The sequence below is a fragment of the Eublepharis macularius genome, chromosome 5 (assembly GCF_028583425.1).
Source record: "Eublepharis macularius isolate TG4126 chromosome 5, MPM_Emac_v1.0, whole genome shotgun sequence".
Taxonomy (NCBI): Eukaryota; Metazoa; Chordata; class Lepidosauria; order Squamata; family Eublepharidae; genus Eublepharis; species Eublepharis macularius.
In genome coordinates this window covers 67,615,283-67,636,934 of record NC_072794.1, presented here as the reverse complement: position 1 = coordinate 67,636,934, position 21,652 = coordinate 67,615,283, and the positions used below count along the sequence as shown (strand labels likewise).

At 46.2% G+C, this 21,652-nt stretch overlaps 1 protein-coding gene across 1 annotated transcript in view; it reads left to right on the top strand.

Annotated features, from left to right (window-relative positions):
• Positions 1 to 747: 747 nt before the first annotated feature.
• ST6GALNAC5 (ST6 N-acetylgalactosaminide alpha-2,6-sialyltransferase 5) overlaps positions 748 to 21,652 on the top strand; it is a 143,167-nt gene continuing 122,262 nt past the window's right edge. The window contains exons 1-2 of the mRNA XM_054980940.1: positions 748 to 787; positions 1,729 to 1,992. Of these exons, the coding sequence (XP_054836915.1) occupies positions 773 to 787; positions 1,729 to 1,992 (279 nt within the window). The 5' untranslated portion in view covers positions 748 to 772. The remainder of the gene's footprint in view (positions 788 to 1,728; positions 1,993 to 21,652) is intronic.

The following is a 21,652-nucleotide window of genomic DNA, read 5'->3' as shown; positions in this document are numbered from 1 at the left end:
AGAAGTAAGTCCTATTGAGTTCAGTGGGTCTTACTACTTAGTAAGTGTGCTTATGTTTGAAGCCTTAGATGGAAAGCTTAAAAAAGCACTTTCCCCAAACCTTGTAATACCCAGAAAAATTATAGACTGTGAATCTTTCACCGGAAAAAAATAATCTAGGTTGAGTACTGTATTTCAAATAGGATTTCATAAAGACAAAGCTGGTGTCAAGCCTGCAAGGTACAATGCTATTGTATTTTCAAAGCGTGTCATTTCTGTTGATCAGAAGACCCCCGCTGATTAAATAGGACATTATAGAGCTGTAAATGCAGTGCAGTAAGATGTATTATTCTCTTCTGGGGTTATTTTTTTTCTCCATAAAGGGAAAGAAGTAGCTTCTCTAATAAGATGATATTTTATCCTAGAAATAGAAAGAACTGGAATAAGAGCAACTGCTAACTTCCATATACAGTGAAACTGTCTTTGAGCCGGGAGAGGGGAACTTGGTGCAGCTTAGGACCCAGAAAGCTTCGGCAGGCAGTAGTGGTGTAGATCACCGGGAGACTCTAAAAGGGTCCAGTTTTAATTCTGTCTCTAATCTCTGCAACAGCCGTGCTTTCCACAGCAGTTCAAGGTTGGGCTGATTCTGACCGAGATTTTTGTATTTTTCGTTCTCAATCCCGGCAGAGGAAGAGGGGATAATGTCCTCAGCTCCTTTGCAATGGAAACCCTAGAGGAAAAAGTGGCTTCAGATGCTCAAGCCTGAGATCTCGGTATAAATTGGTGCTTAAAAATGAAGACGCTGGTGGTAAGTCAGTTGTAGGAACTAAGGATCCCAGATCACCCGGGGACCTGGAACGAAGCCACCGATCTGACGTAGTGCGCGGGGGAGAGGGCACACTTTAACCTTTCTAAGGCTGGCGAGGGTATTTCAGCCTGTCTCTCGGAGGTGCCGCCTGTCCGGTTTGTTTGTGGGCTTTTTGCTAATGGGGCTCAAACCGGCAAAAAGAAGCAGAGAACTTTCACCCCGTCATTAATGCATGTGCAATGTGGGGGGGGGGGCACAGCAGGCAGGGTGGCCAAACCCCCTGCTTAGAAGGGGGCTGAGGGTGGCATGAAGTCTGCGCGCAACAATTCCATCCTACCCGTCGTTTCAAATGCACACGCAGAATGTGCAAGGTGGTGGGGGGGGGGAGATCAAAGGACTCGGGGGAAGAAAGTCGGGGGCCACGGAGGTGACCGAAAGGCCGGGAGGATGGGCACTTCCCATTGGGCTCTTCGGCTTTGGAACTTGCAGAGGCTGTAAATGAGCCCAGCCCCGATTTTTAAGAGGGGGCCGTCCCGACCACCCTTGGCGGGTTTGCCGCGAGGTTCCAATAAGCGGGAAGCGTCCCGAAAGTCCAACTTGCAAAGAGAAGGCCACCCGCCACGCTTCGAGGAGGGAGACCGCATTGGCGGCGGCAGCGGCGGCGGCAATGAGCGGCGCTCTTGCCAACGAAGCCAAAGCGGCCGCCACCCTGGAGGTATTGCGCTCCCTTGGCCGCCCTGCCCCGCTGGCGAGGCGAGGGGGCGGCGAAGAGCGGCGTTGCTTGGGGAGCTCCGAGCTGGCCCCGGCCGCTGGAGCAGCCGGCCGTCTTCGCCATCCACCCCCGCGCCGTCCTCCAGGGTTGGGCGCCCCGTGCGGCCAGCCCTTCCCCTCCCCTTGCCGCGTTCGGACGGCTCTCAGCGCGTCTCCCTCTCCCCCTGCAGCGCCATGGGCTGGCTGTGTCTTTAGCGCTCACCACCATGTGCACCAGCTTGTTGCTCATGTACGGCAGCATCGGCGGGGGTGGAGGCGGCGGCGGCGGCGGCGGCGGAGGCCAAAAAGGGCAGAGCCAGCAGCAGGTGGCGGCGGCAGTAGCAGCCAGCGCGAAACCCCCAAGCCCCCGCCCCGCGGGCAGCAGCGACCAGCGACGCCTACCGGGACTTCCCGCTCGCCCCTTGGAAGGCTACATCAGCGTCCTGGACCACAAGGTGAGCAAAGCCGCCTGGCTGGAGAGTGAGCCCGGTGGCCGGTTTGACGTGGCCTTCTTGCCCTCAAACTGCCGATAGGACGTCTTCCAAGGCAGCAGGTGGCTGGGCGGGAAAGAGACAATCCCATGGCAGGTGGTTTAGAACCAGGAAAGTGCGGGGGGGGGGGTCTTTCCCCCAAAGTGCTGAGGCCAGAATGGCCCAGAGAACAGTGGTAGTGGGGGAGGGAGTTGTGGCCTTCTTTAAAAGATGCCCAGGTAATCATCACCGAAATTCCTTTTTTCAAAAATTACTCTGCTCTTGACATTTCAAAAGACCCCGCATCTTTTCCATTCCTTGTCTCTTTTGGAAGTTTCTGCTGTTGGAGGTCTATCAGTGTTTCAGAATAACACTGAAGTCATATTTTTATCTTGCAGGGTTTTCTGACCCACTCCTTCCCCCCTCCCCATCTCTCCCCAGTCCCCAAGGCACTGGGAGAGGTCCAACAAGTACTGAATTTGTCACCTTTGATTGCCTTGAGAAGTAATGCGCAGACAGCTTTAAAGGTACCCAAATTCCAAACAGGCACCTCCCAACTGTAGGTGTATCTGTGACTGCCAACTTCTGCCACCTAGTAGGACAGAGTCTGTAACTGGTTTCTGTTCAATAGACCCCTGACAACATTTGTGTGGCAAAAGGAAAGATTGGGCGGGCTTCTATGTCCTTGTCTTTCCGTTTTATGATGCACACAGATAACAACTCCCCATAGAGTTTTAGGATGAATAATAGTGGAGAGATCTTGAAGGGGAATTAATTTCTAGAATCTTTGTATAGTTTGCTTGTCCGGAGGTATTCAAAACTGCACTGTGTTATAAACAAAACTAATACATATCAAAAGGATACTTTAAACATATAGTGGTAATCATTTTTTTTAGAACATGAGTAAGGTGTAACTAATGCAAAAAGTTTTTAGATGGATAGAATTTGTGTACAGAAGCAAGTGACAAAGCCCTCCTGTGTAGCTTCCTTGTTTGTTTTTGAAGTATGTTTTCCCCTGTGTGCTAGTTTTTCTCCAGTTGGGAGCTCTTTTATTGATCAATTGTATTTAGGAGCATTCAAAAATGTAATTTGGTTTTAAGTCTACATTTATTCCATTCAGGAAGGACTAGAACATAAGCATTTTCTTAGGGTTCATTTGGTTCTGCAAACTACATAACCAAGGAGAATGATTTTGACATTGCTAATATGTAATTGTATTATGTAGCCATCTACATGGTATTTTTTTAAATTACATGTTTATATCATGAATTGCTGAAATTTCTATTTAGAGGCGTGGGATATGGATTTAATTAATGGGTTTTAAATAATGCCACTATAAGGATATACTTGTCTGGAAGTAAAAAAAAATTTAATGAACATTTTTTTGGTCAGTTTTTAAGAATGAGGTGCTGAAGGCTGTGATTGACAGTGCTGGCTAATCAGTAATGCCTCCTGAGGCCAGTGCTTGCCTTTCCCCCCTGCCTGCCTTTTCCTCTTTGTTTCCTGAGAGTTCAGGAAGTCTTACAGAGTATGTGCGGTTTGCAAAGCTGAGTTGCAGAACACTTTGGGAATGAGAATTAGCTACTCTAGGGTGGGAGTAGGTGATGGTAATAGAGACACTGGAGTTGCTGCCACCCCAGATCTGCTACATGGGTCACTGCCTCACTTCAACTCACCGAGTCAGCCCTAATGGAAAAGATGAAGCTTCACCTATTCATTATTTCATGATCAGCAGTCTCCCTGTCAAAGTATGATCCTACATTAGTTTCATGGATCCAGTTCTGACTTTATGTCCAAAGACAGAAGCCATTTTTTCAGGAAGCATCAGCTGACAGTATTGGCCACAAATAATGTTAGTTATTTGTAAGTGTTCAGCATTGATACAATAAAGCGAACAATGTTGTACTTAACACATGAAAAATAGTAAAGGAATCTGGTTGTCCTAAAATGTATTATAACCCCAGTACCCGATATCTGTTCTGACTTTACATAGATAAAACTGAAGAAAAACTGTGAAGCATCAAAAGGTTTGTATTTTGAAAACAAAACAATACAAATAAGACATCCAAAATTTAGATATTGGAAGTACTTTCCAATAACACAATGACTGGCATACAATATTTAAAGGGATCCTAGTGATGCCTGTTTAAATAAATGGATTGGAGAGGAGTACAGTTAATTAAGTGTTTGACGAAGAGTCATTCTGCAAATAGGTCTATATCTCTATAATCTCCAATATAGACGAACATACTCTGGAATATAATTACTTTGTGTAAACGGATTGGGGAGAGAGAATGTTACTGGTATTTGAAGGTAAAACAAATTTCCATGACTTCAGTTCTTTAGAGACGGATCAAATATAGTTGGAAATCCATTGAGAGTTGTATTCTGATATGTGATAAAGGTGTTTCTCAATGAATAGTGAAATATAATAGTAAGGAGTCATAAGGTTTATATGAGTCTATGAAGAAAGGGAGTTTTCAAATGTTTGCTCTCAAAAGGGCAACTGTATAATGAGAGATTTTATTATTGAGTAAATTAATGGAACCTCTGTTTTATAACAGATCCACCAGGGGGAGTCATCATTCCAGAAAAAGTTTTTTGTGGGGGCTGGGGGGGGATTAAATTCTTTTGATGATAATAGAACACGTGATAGTTTAACCACAATTCTGCCCCTGTATGATAAAGTTCTGTTTCCTGCTTGCCAGATAATATTGATCACCAAGCTACTTTAAGGTGGCAGATTTTATTTAAGGGCAGTTTGTTTTTCCACGTGGGCTTTTTGTTGTGAAATAATTCATCTGGGGTAAGTGCGCTACACAAGTTGGTGGGAATTATCTTCCTTTCTTGATTCCTTTATAATAATTCTTGTTAATAATAATATGGGTCAATATGTTTATTTTTTTTACAGATCAGAACTAAATTAGGACTTTAACATTCTAAACAAAAAATGCCAACCAAAGTAGACTTTTAGTAATTAATGCTTTGCTTTTAGAATTAATACATTTAATTGTCTAATTAAAGACATTCTCTCCATACAGGTGATATTTTGATGGCTCTTAATAATAGTAATAGTTTTTCTTGGTCAAATAATGTGGAGGAAAGGTATTGTTGATACAATACATTGCTTCAATAAAATTTTGAATTGGGAAAAATTAGGAGAAAATGTCCAGTATCCTAAACTATCTTGTTTGTTTTGTTTTTCGTTACATTTAGCAAACAGAATGTAAAAGTATGCCATGCTCTTTAACTATATCTCAGTTTCTTTTAATAACCAAAATGAGTTGAATTGAAATATTTGGTGAGGGGAAAATCAACAAACAATTAATGTAGTCACATTCAAAGGTGTACTTAGAAATTATTTTGTTGTAATATCTGTAAATATTTAAGATATATCTGCCCAATAGCACATACTGATTAGTGTTTAAATGTCTATTTAAAAAGTTCAGCTTGCCTAAAGAGCTGTGCTACTCTTAGGGGGACTTTTGACATTAATTTATTCCTCTTTTACTGTCCTCAGTTTATAATAGGTAGACTATATATGATTTTAATATGAACATACTTCATAGAAGCAGTTACCTAAAAAGGCTTACAGTAGGTCAATAGGGCTGGTTCAAAATCTTCATTCAGTATCAGAAAGGGGCAGTTTTTGCAGATGACTACATTGCATCTCGTTCCTGAGAGTTTTCCAGTTGCATCATGGGGGGAACAATAGGCAGCCCAGTGCTTCTAATTAATTTTGTAAAACAATGACTTTCTAAAAATGGAAACAGTTCTGCCCCACATCACTGTGAAATAAGTGAAGAACTTTCACAGCAATGACCTTGATCGAGTGAGCAATTTCTTTAGAAATTGGGATAGTTTCATTACTGTGGGACCAAGATAAAACTAAAAAAATTATATGTAGAGCAATATACTTTGTCCCTGGTGATTATAACAAGCTGTGTAGGTGTAGGGGCTCTGTGTGACTTGGTCAAGATATGCAGTTAAAAGAGATGGTAGAATGGGGAATACCACTGTTGAATGCTAACTCATAAAACAAAACTTGCAAGTAGAAAACGTAGAATGGTGAGGAGCTGTAACCGCACATTCTTCCACAGAACTAGAATAAAACTTGAAAGAAACTTTTAACATAGAAAAGTATTTATTTTTTTATTGGCATCCAGCCTTATAAAGAGTTCCTGGAGAACTCAAAAAGCTTGCTCACAATTTTTTGTCATAAATCTGACATAAGGCATTCCTCTCAGCCCATAAACAAAAGGGCTGGCTAAGATTCAATAGTGGGGAGAGACAACTCAACACTTTTGAATTCCTGTTGGCATATGTCTGAGGTAGTGAGCAAGGCATACTGTAATCTTTTGGTTGATGAGAATTTGCCAGCATGACTCTCGGTGATTTCTGGAGTGAGTACCATTATAGTAGAGTGTTTTATACATTCATACTGGATTGTTACCAGAACTGCTGTTTTATGGGGGAATTAGCACGCAGTCTGGGTTAAATTAGTGCGGATCTTAACCAACTAAACCAGAGTCCGTCTTCCAGATTACTCGTGCAATAAAGAGGCAATGGCTAATAAGTATAAAACGTGTTTACTAGAAATGTTGCATATGCCTACAATAGCACATACAAGCAGAGTACATACAAGAGCTAAGGAAATAAAGAGTAGGAAGAGCCGTTTGCATGAGCAGGGAACCCACTTGAGATTGAAGAAGCAGGGCAATATGTACCTGGTCACGGTGAGGAGCAGAGAAGTAGTAGCGAAGCGGGGCGATATCTAATGCCTGCACTAGACACGCAGAGTGACTGTCAGGGTTCGAGAGAGGAATGGCAGGCGCCTTGTGGCAGGGAAAGCCTGCTTAAGTACCCCAAAACATACCCTGAGGCGAGGGCCTTCCTTGTGGTTCTCAGGAGGGGAAACAAAGGCTTAATGGTTCTACAACTATGGCTAATGGGCCACTTTAGTGTCTGAATATATGATTGTGAAACCTCGGGGAGAGGGGACAAAGGAGGGGAGGGGAGTGCCGGGCGGGTTGATTGGATCTGCCAGGAAGCTGGAGTTGTCTTGATGGCATCTGCTCTGGAATGTGGTGGTTGTATTGAAATACGTCCATTAGGAGTTCTGGGCAGCCGGCACGTAGCTTCCATTCCGGGGCAGTTTCCAGAGATATGCATAGCAGGGTGAGGCTGGGCTCCATGGACGTGACAGGAGCTGGGTCTTGCAATGGCAGCCTCAGAGTAAACTGTCCATGTTGGTTCTTTGCTGCCTGGGAACATGGCTTCTTCCTTGGCACATCTCGTGGCCTGACTAGCAGGCTGCCCAGTGGTGAGGGCAGACCCAGTGACCGTCCTGCAAGGAACTCCCCGCAGGAACTGACCAGGGGGTGCCTGGCCAGGCTCGTGGAGAATCCCTCCAGCTGGCACTGTGCTGCTGGCGGCATGGCTTTGGGCCCAGGTGAGGTAGGTGTCCAAGGAGGCAGGAAAACAGGCATAAACACAGCCCATATTGGTACAGGAGCAGGGAGCCGGCATGAGCAATGCTGTCCTTAACAGAGTCCTTTGTCAGAGCCGCAAAAAGGCACCATGGGAAGTTGGCATAGTCCATGGGGGGCTCCATAACAAAAAGAGGAGGGGAGGTCCCTGGCAACAGGATTCCTGTTTGCAAATAAAAAATAGCTCTCATTATGCACAAAACCAGAGTGCAGTTCTGCTGTACATAGTGCAAAAGCATCTAGCACCCTCTGTTGACATCTGCAAATATCTTTGGTGCCCCTGGTTCCAGATGTGAATGCGCATCTCCATCAAATTATTACATATGAGACGAGTTGTATATAGAGCCATATTATACTGGGTATCTCTGGATCATGGTAACTGACACTAGTAGAGAATAGTTTGCATAAAGGGACAGTGGCAATTAAAATCCTATTAAAATTTTGTTTCCAAATGTGAGATTAATTAATGGCATAACCAGTGAATACAGTTGGTGTTGAAATTATTTCTTTTTCATACTTGAAGAATAGATCAGAGTGAATGGCACACATTTTATTTAAATTCAGGAAGAATGAAACCAAATAACTAGAACAATTTGTAGATGGCTTTTGGCGTTCTAAGTAAGGTTTAGTCGTGTGACCTTGCAGAGCATTGCATGTATGTGGTCTGATTAGGTGTGGTGTGCAGGAAAGAAATGAGATATCTTTGTTTTGAATCCATTGTCTGGTTTATCAACGTAGGCTGTACTTTTTACAGCGTCATTGCTAACCAGTATTGGAAATAATCATATTCCTCTCACTGAATGGTCAAACGTGGCACAGATACAGTCTTCTTACAACATGGACCATGAATCAGCTCCTATACTCTTTCCAGTGCTGACTCTCCTGGTTATTTTTTTATTATTATGCTGTTCTCCTTTGGTTACAGCAGCATTATCTATTTTTCTCAGCTCAAGGAATTGCATTACTGTTTCATTTCAATGTGATTGTTCTTGTTTAAACTTTCAATGTGTATTAAGTGATAACATTCTGTCTGTATTACAAAGAAATGGAACAAAGATAGAAAATGGGACCTTTTGCTGCATGCCAGATTGTTGGTTTCTTTGCAAGCAGCTGTCAGTCTTGTCTTGGCACCATTTCTGTTTGTAATCGCTTGACGTTCTTATCCATTATTGTTGCTTAACTATGTATCAATCAGCTCAACTTGTTATGCATTTGCTGTTTAAAATCTATACTTTAATACACTTGCTGTGAAAAAAAATTAGGACCTTATTCTGCTTTCCTTATTAAAGCAATGTCACTGACCGCAAACAGTCAGGGTCTGCTTCAGCAAGATGGCTCTTTTGACAGTGGTTAGGAGGAGTCTAGAATGCCATTTAATCATGGCCCTGTGTTATATTGCTAAGTTTTACACCCAGACGTATTGAGATTGGAAATAAAATAACATCTGTACGGTAGAAGTGGTGAGACAGTTGCCATCCATGAAGCAAATTTAAATATTAGGCAAAAGGATCAAGTACACGGCAAAGTGATACAGCAACACCGTTTAGCTTATATTTCAAATCATGATCAAATATGAACACTTGCTGACATGTATTTTTGTTCTCTTCTCGTGCACACTTTCACTTTCACTTTGCTATTTAGCTCTCACCATAGGTTTATGTGACATGGGAATTGACAGACAATGATTAGTAATTTTCTTCTCAGCTAGAATCAGAAACCTACTTCAAACCTACTTCCAATTCTGACTTCAAAGGGAAACATCAACCATAATGTGCTATTAAAGTATCATCAGCCTTCAATGAAAGTAAAGGTAGCCTCCAAGAGTGAGAAGGGAGCATGTGAACCTGCAGGGCATCTCTGATTCTTCAGACAGTAGTATGAAGGATCATCTGAACTAAGCCACAATGAACACCTGTACAATGGTAGTGTTAGATTATTTAAACCTAATAGCAAGAGTGATTCCAGAAGTTCTATGTAACAAACACCTTATTTCTTCTGCTATGTGGTAAGAATTTCTCTCAGTCTTTTGCTGGACAAATGACAAGATCTGTGCACTCTTTCATCTAGCAGCTATGACTTATATCATCAAAAAGTCCATTAATGTCATGTATGTGGACTAATCGTGTAGATATAATGACTCAGCCTCTGGCCACATATCCAAGGCATAAATTTATAACCTGTGATGTGGCTTACTCATCACTTACACCTGCCTGGGAACATCCTAGTTTATGCTAATGTAAAGATCAAACGGTTAGAATTGCTTCAAAAACCTGACTACTCTAAAAATGCATCATACTTGCAGAAAATGCATTTTGCATGATTATTAGCTAGGTGTTCCTTCTCTTTCATACTGTATAACACAAGTGTTAAAGTAAATTGAGTTAGCAAAGCTTGCTTTTAATGAGATCAACTGAAATAGAATATCTTGGTACAATAATAGCTTAAACTGTGGTTTTGAAATGTGAGTTTCTTTTGTAGCTGGCCTTCTGCTTTAACCTACACGGCTGTACTCAGTAACATATGCAGATAGTAGCGTCTGTGAAACAAAGGTTGCACTGATATTAAGGACCACAGTGTATTAATTTAACTTTTAATTATTATAATCAACTCAGCTGAGCTTTGGTGCTGATATAAGCTGATGTGACAGCACAAAGGCCATTCTCAAGGTGAGACTAAGCATTGTGTTGTCCTATTTCTGTCCTATGCAATGCCTTTTAATTTGCTTTTCTTCTCTGTCCTTGCATTAGTACTTCTATATCTGCTTAGCTAAATAATGTTCCTATAAAATATACCTAATATGGAAAACCACCAGTGCTTCACATGCATAATAGACAGGAGGTCAGTGCAGTCCTAAACAGAATTTCACTATTTTGCGCCCATTGAAGTCAGTGGCCTTAGAAGGGTATAACTTTGTTTAAGATTGCACTGTCAGTAAATTGGGGTTCTTTAACCCTAAGGAGAATACTAATTAATAACAATAACATTCAGTTTATATACCGCCCTTCAGAACAATTTAACACCCACTTAGAGCAGTTTACAAAGTGTGTTATCTTTCACGACAATTACCCTGTGAGGTGAGTGGGGCTAAGAGAGCTCCAAGAAGCTGTGACTGACACAAGGTCACCCAGCTGGCTTCAAGCAGAGGAGTGGGGAATTAAACCCGGTTCTCCAGAGTCCAGATTAGAGTCCTGCCGCTCTTAACCACTATACCAAACTGGCCTCTTATTCATCCTTTGCTTTTGGTGTTCTTTTAGCAGAACAGATGAGACTCTTCAGGACATGTAGAAGTGTATATCATTCTAAGAGTATGTGCGCTGAGAATTAGCCTCTGTGGCCAGTAGAGTGGGGTAACAAATATTAGGCCATAAAATAATACTGTCAGCTTAACCCCTTTGGGCAAAAATTGCCAGGTTATAATGCAGTTAAAGATTCCAGAATTGTCACTGCCCCCATTCAAATTTAAACTGCATTTAAACAAATTACAACTTTTATTTCAGGGTGGGATATTGGTAGTTTTGACTAAAATATTGTTAACACAATAATATATGTTACATTAATTATACATATAAGTCTCCTTAGTCTCTGGTAGACATGGGCACGAACGGCAAAAAAAATACAAACAATGTTTGTCAATGTTCGTTGCCATCCATGAACAACGAACATTGACGAACGTGACCTGTTTAATTAACTTGTTCGTGGGGGCTAGAACGGCCCCCTTGGCACTTGGAGAGCCCATATTCACAGGGAGTATTCAGCAGGTTCTCCTACAGTCATCACCCAAGTTTGGTCAAGATTGCAATAGGGTTCTTGGACTTATACATTCCCAAATCCGATGCCCCCAGGAAACTCCCATTCGATACAATTGGAGCCATTTGACTTTGGTCCCATTTACAAGTGGAGGACTCCCATGGTGTGCCGCCTCCCGTTCTTGGGGCAGGGGGTTTGGCCACTCACTGGCAGCCCCCCCATGTGCCCGCCCACTAGGCCTCACAGAGACTATCTTACGGGTGGTAGGCTGCCTGCCCTCTAGGGGGTGGGGGGTCTGGCCGCATGCCAGCGGCACACCCATATGCCCACCCGCCAGGCTTCAGAGTACTTTCTGGTGCAGGCCAGAAGGTGGGTGATGTCGGCAGCCTCTGGGCCTGGCGGACTCGGGAAGGCGGTGGTGGGCCACCTCCCCTCTAGGGGACAGGGGGTAAGGGTTAAGGTCAGAGAAACCAAAATACATCACCAGATGGGGACATCATGGCATCAGGGCTGATGTTGTTTTCCACACCTCGCTTGGTGCAGAGGCTGTTGCCACCCAAACACACAGGCTGGACATGGAGCACTGGACGGTTAGGTACATGGGATAGATAGGTTTCTCGATAGACAGGTGCATAGATGTATGGGATAGGTGTATAGGATAGAGGGATGCATGGATATACTGAATACCTGTATTGGATTGACAGGAGAGACAGATAGCATGTGCACAGATATTGGGGAGACAGGTGTATTCCCAAATATCTTGATTGTCCCGTCAATAGATAGTTGAAAGGAAAGAACCAAGGGTGGGAGGTGGGGCCCGCCCCCAACATGTTGAAGCAGAGGCTCACATGCTGGCCATCGAGGTGGTGGAGGATGCCTTCTCCTCGGTTGTGGGGGAGACATCAGTTCCCCTAGGAAAGGGGATTGTGGGTAGACAGGTAGGTGTCCACGTGGGGAGCTGTGGGCTGCCCTCCGCATCACCCACTGTCCTGCCATCATGAACGTGGCAGCTGATTCAGCAACCTAGACAAGACGGCATTGCAGCGAACGCTGATGCCGTTGAGGGTCCCTCCAGCCAGACAGCTGCCGAGGTGTCCCTCATGCCCAGAAGCGGCAGCAGCTGACATCACCCATGTTTCTGTTTTTGCGGAAAGGATGGGATGGACAGGAGAAATTGTTGAGTAGGGTTGCAGTGGTTCCAGAGAGGGAGCAGTTGAAAGAGGGACTGGGAACTTGTCAGGGAGAGGAGGACTCCTGCCTTCACGGAAAGGACAGGACGGACAGGACAGGAGAGGTTGTTGGGAGGGGTCTGAGCGGTTTCAGAGAGGGAGAGGTTGAAAGAGGGACCAGGAACTTGTTAGGGAGAGGCGGACAAAGTCTTCCTGGCTGTATTGTGCAGCAGGACTGTGAAGCCCTCAACATTTGCGAACCGTGAGCCAAGAAACCCAGTGAGCTTTGCATCGGCGGCAGCAAACATCACCCACCTTCCTGCCTTCAAGGAAAGGACTTGATGGACAGGACAGGAGAGGTTATTGGGAGGGGTCTGAGTGGTTCTAGAGAGGGAGAGGTTGAAAGAGGGACCACCAGGGAACTTGTCAGGGAGACCTTGAGCTTGTTTGGAGGTTCTAGCAGGGGAGCGCAGCTATCGTATACTCTTGACCGAAGAATGGTACACTCCTTCTATCTGGGATGGTCATCCTCTTCCATCGAGCGTGCAGCTTTGGGAGGGACACACATGGAGTGGTGAGGGAGGAAGGGGACACCTGCCTAGCCAGCCAGATCAGCCGAATCAACCCTGGCGATAAATGGGGTGACAGATGTTGCAGCCAGATCACCCTCACATCCATCAGGGAGACGAGGACAAAGGGTTACCAGCTGCATTGCGGAGCAGGATCGGGAAGACCCAAAGGCAGCTGCAGTGCTGAGGTAGCCCCTTGTGCCCAACAATGGTGGCTGCAGACATGACCCACCTGCCTGCCTTCACAGAAAGGACTAGATGGACAGGACCGGAAAGGTCATTGGGAAGGTTTGGAGTGGTTCCAGATAGGGAGAGGTTGATTGATGGACCAGCAGCCCCAAGAACTGAGGGGGGCTAGAGCATTTCCACAGAATCCACACCACTCAGAGACACCACACCGGAGCAGGCAGTACAGGCACTACTTATAAGTAGTGTAGGTTGCCACCAGCATCACCCACCTACCTGCCTTCGTGGAAAGGACGGGAGTTGCGGGACCCATTCCCCCTTTCTCAGAGGGGACAGCAGGTGCCCATGGATAGGGGGCACTGTGCGGCACAACTGTATCAACAACAGCTCCTGAGCTGCCCCTCGTGTCCAAAAGCAGCAGCAGCAAACATCACCCACCTTCCTGCCTTGGCGGAAAGAGCGGGATGGGCAGAAGTTGTCGGGAAGGGTCGTAGTGGTTCCATCCAGAGAGGGCAAGGTTGAAAGAGGGACCGGGAACTTGTCAGGGAGAGGACGCAATGTGTGGGACAAGTCGTGGGGAAGGGTCGTTTTGGCACCATCCAGAGAGGGAGAGGTTGAAAGAGGGACTGCAAACTTGTCAGGGAGAGGAGGACTCCTGCCTTCGCGGAAAGGACGGGATGAACAGGACAGGAGAGGTTGTTGGGAGGGGTCTGAGTGGTTTCAGAGAGGGAGAGGTTGAAAGAGGGACTGGGAACCTGTTAGGGAGAGGATGACAAAGACTTCCTGGCTGCATTGCACAGCAGGACCAGGAAGCCATGAACCGAGAAACCCACTGATTTTGTCAGCGGCAGCAGCAAACATCACCCACCTTTCTGCCCTTGTGGAATGGACATGAATGGTCATGGTGGGACCCTTTACCCCCTGCCCAGAGGGGACAGCTGGTGCCGTTGACAGGCCACAGTACTGCACAATTGCATGTGCAACAGCTGCTGAGCTGTTCCTCGTGTCCGGAAGCCGCTGCAGCTGACATCACCCACCTTCCTGCCTTCGTGGAAAGGACACAATGGACAGGAGAGGCCGTTGGGAGAGGTCTGAGTGGTTCCAGAGAGGGAGAGGTCCAAAGAGGGACTGGGAGCTTGACAGGGAGAGGAGCACAAAGGGTTACCAGCTGCATTGTGGAGAAGGACCGGGAAGGAATACCCCAACATCCACCATGAAGGATTACGCAGACTGCTCCGGGAGAGGCTTGTCACGCCCCTCCTTTGTCTTAGTAGAGGTTGTCGCCAACATCACTCACCTTCCTGCCTTCGCGGAAAGTACAGGATGGACAGGATAGGAGAGGTCGTTGAGAAGGGTTGGAGCGGTTCCGGACAGGGAGAGGTTGAAAGAGGGACCGTCAGGGAACTTGTCATGGAGAGGAGGAGAAAGGCTTCCTGGACACATTGCGCAGCAGGCCCGGGAAGCCCCCAACATTTGCAAGCCATGAGCTGAGAAACCCTCTGAGCTTGGCACCGGAGCTTGGAAGCAGCCCCGAGAACTGAAGGGGGATAGAGCACGACACTACCACTCACAGAAACCTGACCTGAGCAGCCACGGGACAGATAATAGCAGTGAGTAGCTTTGGCCCTAGAGCCAGACAGTGGGCTGGAGATTTTGTGCCCGCTGCAGAGGAGCTTGGCCTAGAACCACAGTAGACCAGGGTGTCAGAGCCCAGCTAGGTACCAGTCCATGGAGGGATATCCCAGCAGGTGGAGGTTCACCTTGATGAAGGTCAATATGTCCACCAGATCTGGGTGCAGACGAGCGCAGCAGAGACAGAGGAGGTCTCCCAGGTGGGAGAACACCCGCGCTCGCTCTGCATGCTGGTGGGAGGGCCGGACAGGATGTTGGTTGCCACGATGGACAGTTCCAGCCATATAGCAGATTTACTCACCCAATACTCCAACGGAATGGAATGGGGGGGCTCGGTGGGCTCTGCAAGGTACTCTCACACCATGGCCCCTGCTGAGTCCTCCACTATGAGAGAAGGGCCCACTGTGCTGCGGCCAACCACACAGCCCACTGAGGAGGCCCAGAGATCGAGTCGGCCCGTTTGCATGGGTCTCTTCTGGTGTGGCTCTGTTCCCACCCCCTCCTCCTTCTCCGCCACCTGCCCCTCAGCCCTGCCCGGTTCCCTCCGTCCTGCCTTCTCTGCCTGGAAACGGAGTACTGCTCTGCAGAGCTCATTTTTCCAGCACTGCATCTTGCCCGCCCGTGTGGCGATGCTGCCCTTGATACGGTGGTCACAGAGGGAGGCCATTTGGTACGGCACCTCATGGTGCACAGGATGCAAGCGCTTGGCCACGCATGCCTGCATCCTCCTCACCCAGTCTCTGACCCTGGGGAGCAGCTCTTCCTCATGCTCAAGCTCCTTGGCCAGGAACTGGTCGAGCCCATGGATCATGGGGATGACCTGACCCAGGCTGGCCTCGTACACGCACAAGAGCTCGGTGGCCTCCTTAAAGGGTTTCAGCAACCAGGACATCTGGGCAAGGACTCTCCATTCCATGGAGCTGAGGCTCACCTCCTCTTCCTTCCTCAGAACAATTGTTGATGACATGATGTCCTGTAACAGGCCCTTCTGCTCCACCAGATGACTTATCATGTCGTAGGTGGAGTTCCAGCGGGTGGACAGGTCCTGGAAGAATTGGTGCTTGGGTCCCCCCTCCCCCTGCCTCTAGAGCAGCTCGTGGGAAGAGTTGATGCTGCGGGAGAAGTGGGAAGCAATGCACCAGCAGCTGTCCAGAAAGTTCCCTCATCCCAGCTGTCCCTTGGCTTGCTCCCCAGCCTAAGCACATCCCTCATCACCAGGTGCAGTTTGTGCACCATGCACACCAGGCCCATGCACACCAGCTCTTTCAGGGCTGCCAACATGTTGCTTCCTGCGTCCGTCACCATGAAACCACAGAAAACCCTTCCCCCCCCCGGCCGTCCACTCCCTCAGAGCCGCCTTTATCGTGGTGGCGATGTTCTTCCCAGTATGGACCTCGCTATCCCCCAGGCCTGGAGAAGAACTACCCTATAGCCCGGTGTCAAGCATGGCACCTGTTTTCAGGTGCATTGACTAGAACAGAGGCTCTTAAAGAGAGAGCAAGCAAAATACAGGAAGAAAAACACAGGCTCTCTAAATATGCAATTAAAACCACTCTTATCTCAATTCAATATAAGTCATAAACAAAAGTATACAATTTCAATGTGTGATAAATAAATTGATTACATCATATCCATTATTGGTTACATCACATCCATTATACATTGTCATTCATCTGGATTGAACATATACAGACCACAACACATGAACTCAAACTGTTTGGCTCAGACTGAATAATTACAGGTCATATATGCTTCAATTCCCGTCTGCTTTCAATTAGCAACTGTGTGGAAGAGTTATACAATTCCAAAGTGTTGGGTAACAAATAGCAGTTGTCTTCCAGCTTCCTCCACGCCACAGAAATAATATAAGGTCCCTTTAGCTCGACAACCAGCCAGCCTGCAGGATTGTTTCGCGCGGACACACGTGTGCTTCAGCTTTGTTAAGAGCACAGGGAATGAACAAGTAAAGCATTAAATTCAGACATGTTGCATTCGCTCTCTGACGGACATGTTGACCATCAGAGAGCGAAATGTATAACTCTTCCACACAGTTGCTAATTGAAAGCAGACGAGAATTGAAGCATATATGACCTGTAATTAATCAGTCTGAGCCAAACAGTTTATTTGAGTTCATGTGTTGTGGTCTGTATATGTTCAATCCAGATGAATGACAATGTATAATGGATGTGATGTAATCAATAATGGATATGATGTAATCAATTTATTTATCACACATTGAAATTGTATACTTTTGTTTATTACTTATATTGAATTGAGATAAAAGTGGCTTTAATTGCATACTTAGAGAGCCCGTGTTTTTCTACCTGTTTTTGGGTGCCTGTTCTTAGCCTGGGGCGATGGAAGTCCTCTGGTTGCCACCAGTGGGCGGTGATGCCAAAGTAGCTGTGATGGCAGCCACTCCAGAGATCTGCCATGAAGTGTACTATATGGCCTTTTGCGGCCAACAGCTCCCTGAGCACCAAGTCTCACACAGACTGGTAGAGAGCAGGCAGGACTTGACACCCAACAGTGCGCTGTGACAGCATGGAGAACCATGGGCCGAAGTGCTGAAGCAGCCTTTGGAAGCCCACACCCTCCACGACGGATAGGGGGAATCCTTGTAGGGCAATTGTCTCTGCCATGACGTGAATGCCCGCCTCCTGAGCCCTCGACCTCACCCTTTTCAGCGACAGTGTCCCCGACCCCAACCTCCACAAGGGCGGCCTGCCTGACTGTTCCACTCCTACCAGCAGCACCCTCGGCGCAAGGCTTCTTTTTTTGGGTGGATTCCGGTGACCCTCCCACTGATCCCAGGTTAGAAGAGCTGGTAGCCCTCTGTCGCCCCCCACTGGATGTTTTGCTGGCCAAGGACAGAGACCTCAGGCTTGGGTGGTGCGTCTTCAGGTGCCTACTCAGGACCGTTGAAGACAGGTGCTTTGGGTCATTGCCTCTGTGCACCAGGCCGTCACAGACATGGCAGCACACCACACGGGGGTCATTAGGAAGGGCCCGAAAGTGCCTCTGTACCGACAGGTTGAAACATCGCCCACTAACTGTTCCATGGGAAGGAGGACGAAAGGTTACTGGCCGCGCTGTGGAACTGGCACCGGAAGATGGAGTGAGGGGTGGATTGCAGGCAGGGAAAGCAATGAGAGTTTGAGATGGGGACAGGATGGCTGTTTCATCAAACCCCAACCATTGCTCCGCAGATCCCTGGCCCTCCTCCTCGAAAAGTTTAAGGAGATCCTCTTCCCCAGGTGGCAAGAACTCTTCAGCCTCCTCCACAGCCTCCACAGCTGAATCTTGGGGAGCAGGAGGTTTTCCTGTCCCGAGCCCCGCCCAGTACTGCTTCCTGCGTGGCAACTGGGACAATCTTTGCACTTTCCCCCACGACCACCCTTGGCCCCTGCCAGAAGCCTCATTGTGCCAGCAAACAAGAATTAAGGAGGAGAGAACACTGTGAGCCCTCAGCCAAGGTGCCCACTAAGCTTGGCTCCAGGGCCTGGCAGCAGCCCTGGAAACAGGGGGAGGGGATAGAGCCCTAGCCCAGCATTCCCAGATACCTGAGCAGAATCAGATCAGGCAGTAATAATGATAATCAGTGTGAGACCTCACCTGAGGTTGGCCCCAGGGCCAGGCAACAGCCCTGGAACCAGAGGGAGGGTGTAGAGCCCTAGCCCAGCATTCCCAAATACCTGAGCAGAATCAGATCAGGCAGTAATAATAATAATCAGTGTAAGCCTTCAGCCGAGGTGCCCACTGAGCTTGGCCCCAGGGGCAGGCTGCAGCCCTGGAACCAGAGGGGCTAGACCCCTAGCCCAGCACTCCCAGATACCTGAGCAGAATCAGATCAGGCAGTAATAATAATCATCAGTGTGAGCCCTCAGCCGAGGTGCCCACTGAGGTTGACTCCAAGGCCTGGCAGCAGCCCTGGAACCAGAGGGGATAGATTCCTATCCCACCACGCACAAAAAATCCCAGCTCCAATGCACTCTCATGATCTTTCTCTCAAAATGCTAGCAGCACAACAGCTCTCTCCCACTCCACTGCCTGCTAAAACTGAAAGCCATAACTGGAAGCACAGTGCCCTTTTATAACCAGAGGTCCAATGAGCAAAATAAGTGGTCTGTGGTTGGCAGTCAGAACTGCCTAACAGGGTTTGCAGGGGTGAGATTGGAGTGCCCATGGCTACATAACATGCCCCCTCCCTCCCCCCTGGTCTCCCATGTAACCAATTGTAACCAATTTGGAAGGAAGTCTGCAGCTCCAAATTGCTAAATTGGGCTTAGATTGGGGTTTCCAGGGCGACAGGAGTACAGACAGAGTTCAGGCAGTCACTGCCTCCGTTGCCAAGGGAATTGATTGAAGGTGCCTGACTGTCTGACTTCACAAACCGCGGACGAACACACGAACAAGGCTTCTGATGACCACTCGTTCATCTAAAATGGGGTCTCACAAACAGCTTGTTCGCAAACAGCAGATTGGGCTGTTCGTGGCTTTTTTCGTTCGTAATGCTGTTTGTGCCCATCTCTAGACTCTGGGTCCTACTTATAGAATCCATAAGGATCTAGTTACTTTCTAAGGACAGTTAGAAAATGCCACAACATCGTACCTGAACACTAACCCTGCTTGTAGATACTTCTCTTCTTTAAAGGTTCTGGGGACCAACCTTTCCTCCCAGCAGAAGTCTCCTGATAGCTGAGAAACCAAAGGGACCCCTCCAGAAGATCTCAATTTGCCTGACAACCAGGTCTCACTTAGCCACTCCACAGATCGTCTTCTCTGAAACAACTGTACATGTTCAGTAGAAATCATATACTCTCCTTACAAACATCTTGGCTCTTTTGCTTCAGGCTCTCAGCCTCCTGCCTAGCCCCATCCCCATTGCCAAGCAATCCCTCAAAGAAGCTCTTCAGAAATCACATCCCTCTACATAGCTGTTTTCTAAACTTGGGCGCACTATGCAATCAAAAGCAGTCTATAAATATTTTAATAATATTTTGTAAAGATTTACAGTAATATGATGATAAAGACTAGATTTTAAAAGCAACATTCTTATATACTGTTTAGATGTATTTTTGTAGATGGGAGGTGGCATCTTTGTATCGATGGCTATTTTGTCAAGGGTGCTAAAGCCGAAAACAGAAAATAGACCGTGATTGCTACAGGACTGATGCATAGAATTTTATGTTCTCTCTCTTTTAAAGAAATGAGGATACTAATAACCTGGTTTAGGAATTTTGTTAGTGCTCTTTTAGTTTCAGAACAGTTGAAGTTGTTTGAGGAAATGTCTTTATTAATGGCCTATTTAATAAAAAGACCCAAGAGAATATCTCACAGCAAATAAGGGATTGTGAATATACCATGCCATGTTCTTCTAGACTGTAAAAATTCCCTTGCCAGCAATGTCAAAGCAACCTCCAGTATATAGTAAGTTCAAGGATGTTGTTTGTATACCTTAGATTTACCATGGCTTTAGTACCATCCCCTCTGCCTTATTTATTTATATAGTTAAATTTGGCTATATTTTGCCCTTTGCTTATGGGAAGGTCAGGAGTAGATGAAACTATTGTAATAACACAGGATAGTACATTAGTCCTTGCAGTTTTCTCTAAGGGAAAATAAAATCTAGCACTGTATAGCTGTAGAAACATATACGTGTATATCGGAGGCAGAGAGCTTACAGGGAAAGTGTTGTTCTTGGGAAATTGTTTTGTGAGAACTAATTAAGTCTAAAAGCACATGGTGTTTCTAAAGAGAACATTTATCATTAGGAACATGCTCTCTTTCTAGTTCTCCGCATAGGGATAAAACATTTCTTACCCTGTTGCTTGAGGCTTGTATGTGTGTGAACTTTTTTTCCCTTGCCTCTCCAGTTTTTATTTCAGTCTCTGCCTCTCAGGAACTGGTGAACTACATGTTGTTTGAATTTGTTCATGCCTGTTATAAGCACAGAGTTGCCAGGTACCTATACCCTCACGGGGAGGGGAGACCTGGCACTTACCTCGTGTCGCTTGTATGGTCATTCTTTACTCACATGCAAAGTGCGCATGTTCCCTGATGCTAGTGTGATGATATCACTTACAGAAATGACATCATCAAGCTTGCCAAAGTGCAGGAATGCTCCTGTGGCCAGCATGGTGACAGCACTTCTGGAAGTGATACCAGCATATACCGTTCCTAGTATCTGAGAGACCTTACTGTTCTTTGTTGACTAGCATATTCAGACTCCTTATATACAGCCCTTCTATTAGGCCTAGAGTCCCCCAGTAGCCTTTGGATCTAACTGGAAAGATTTTGGGTTGTACTCTGCACTATACTTAGTGGGCTGTAACATTAGAGTACAATGATGATCATGAAAACTAGGCCTTTTACTCCTAAGAGTTTTTAAATCATTAATTAAGTATGTTTAAAGCTATTACTTTTGCATATAGAGGCATACCTTTAATTTTTACATGATGCATGGATTTGTCACAGCAGGCACAATTAGAAGAGCCATCCCTTCCGTTCTAAGATGGTGCCTGCCACCCCCAGCCTTTTTTGTCTATGCTTGTATTAAAATCGATTTTTAAGAAATCTGTTGCTCATTTAATTAGGACACATTTTAAATCAATGGCTTTTAATTTATTTAATCTAATTAATTGACTGAACATTTTGGTACCAGTGAAAACTTAATGAAATTGACATGTTTATTAACCTCCTGGTATTATATTTTTCACATATCAGCTTCAGAGAGTAAAATGAATAGCAGCCTGGGAGCTCAGCATTCATATTCTAACTTTAACATGAACTAAATACCACAGACAAATAACAGAAAGATGAATCCCCAGTACCGACACTTTGATGTTTCTCA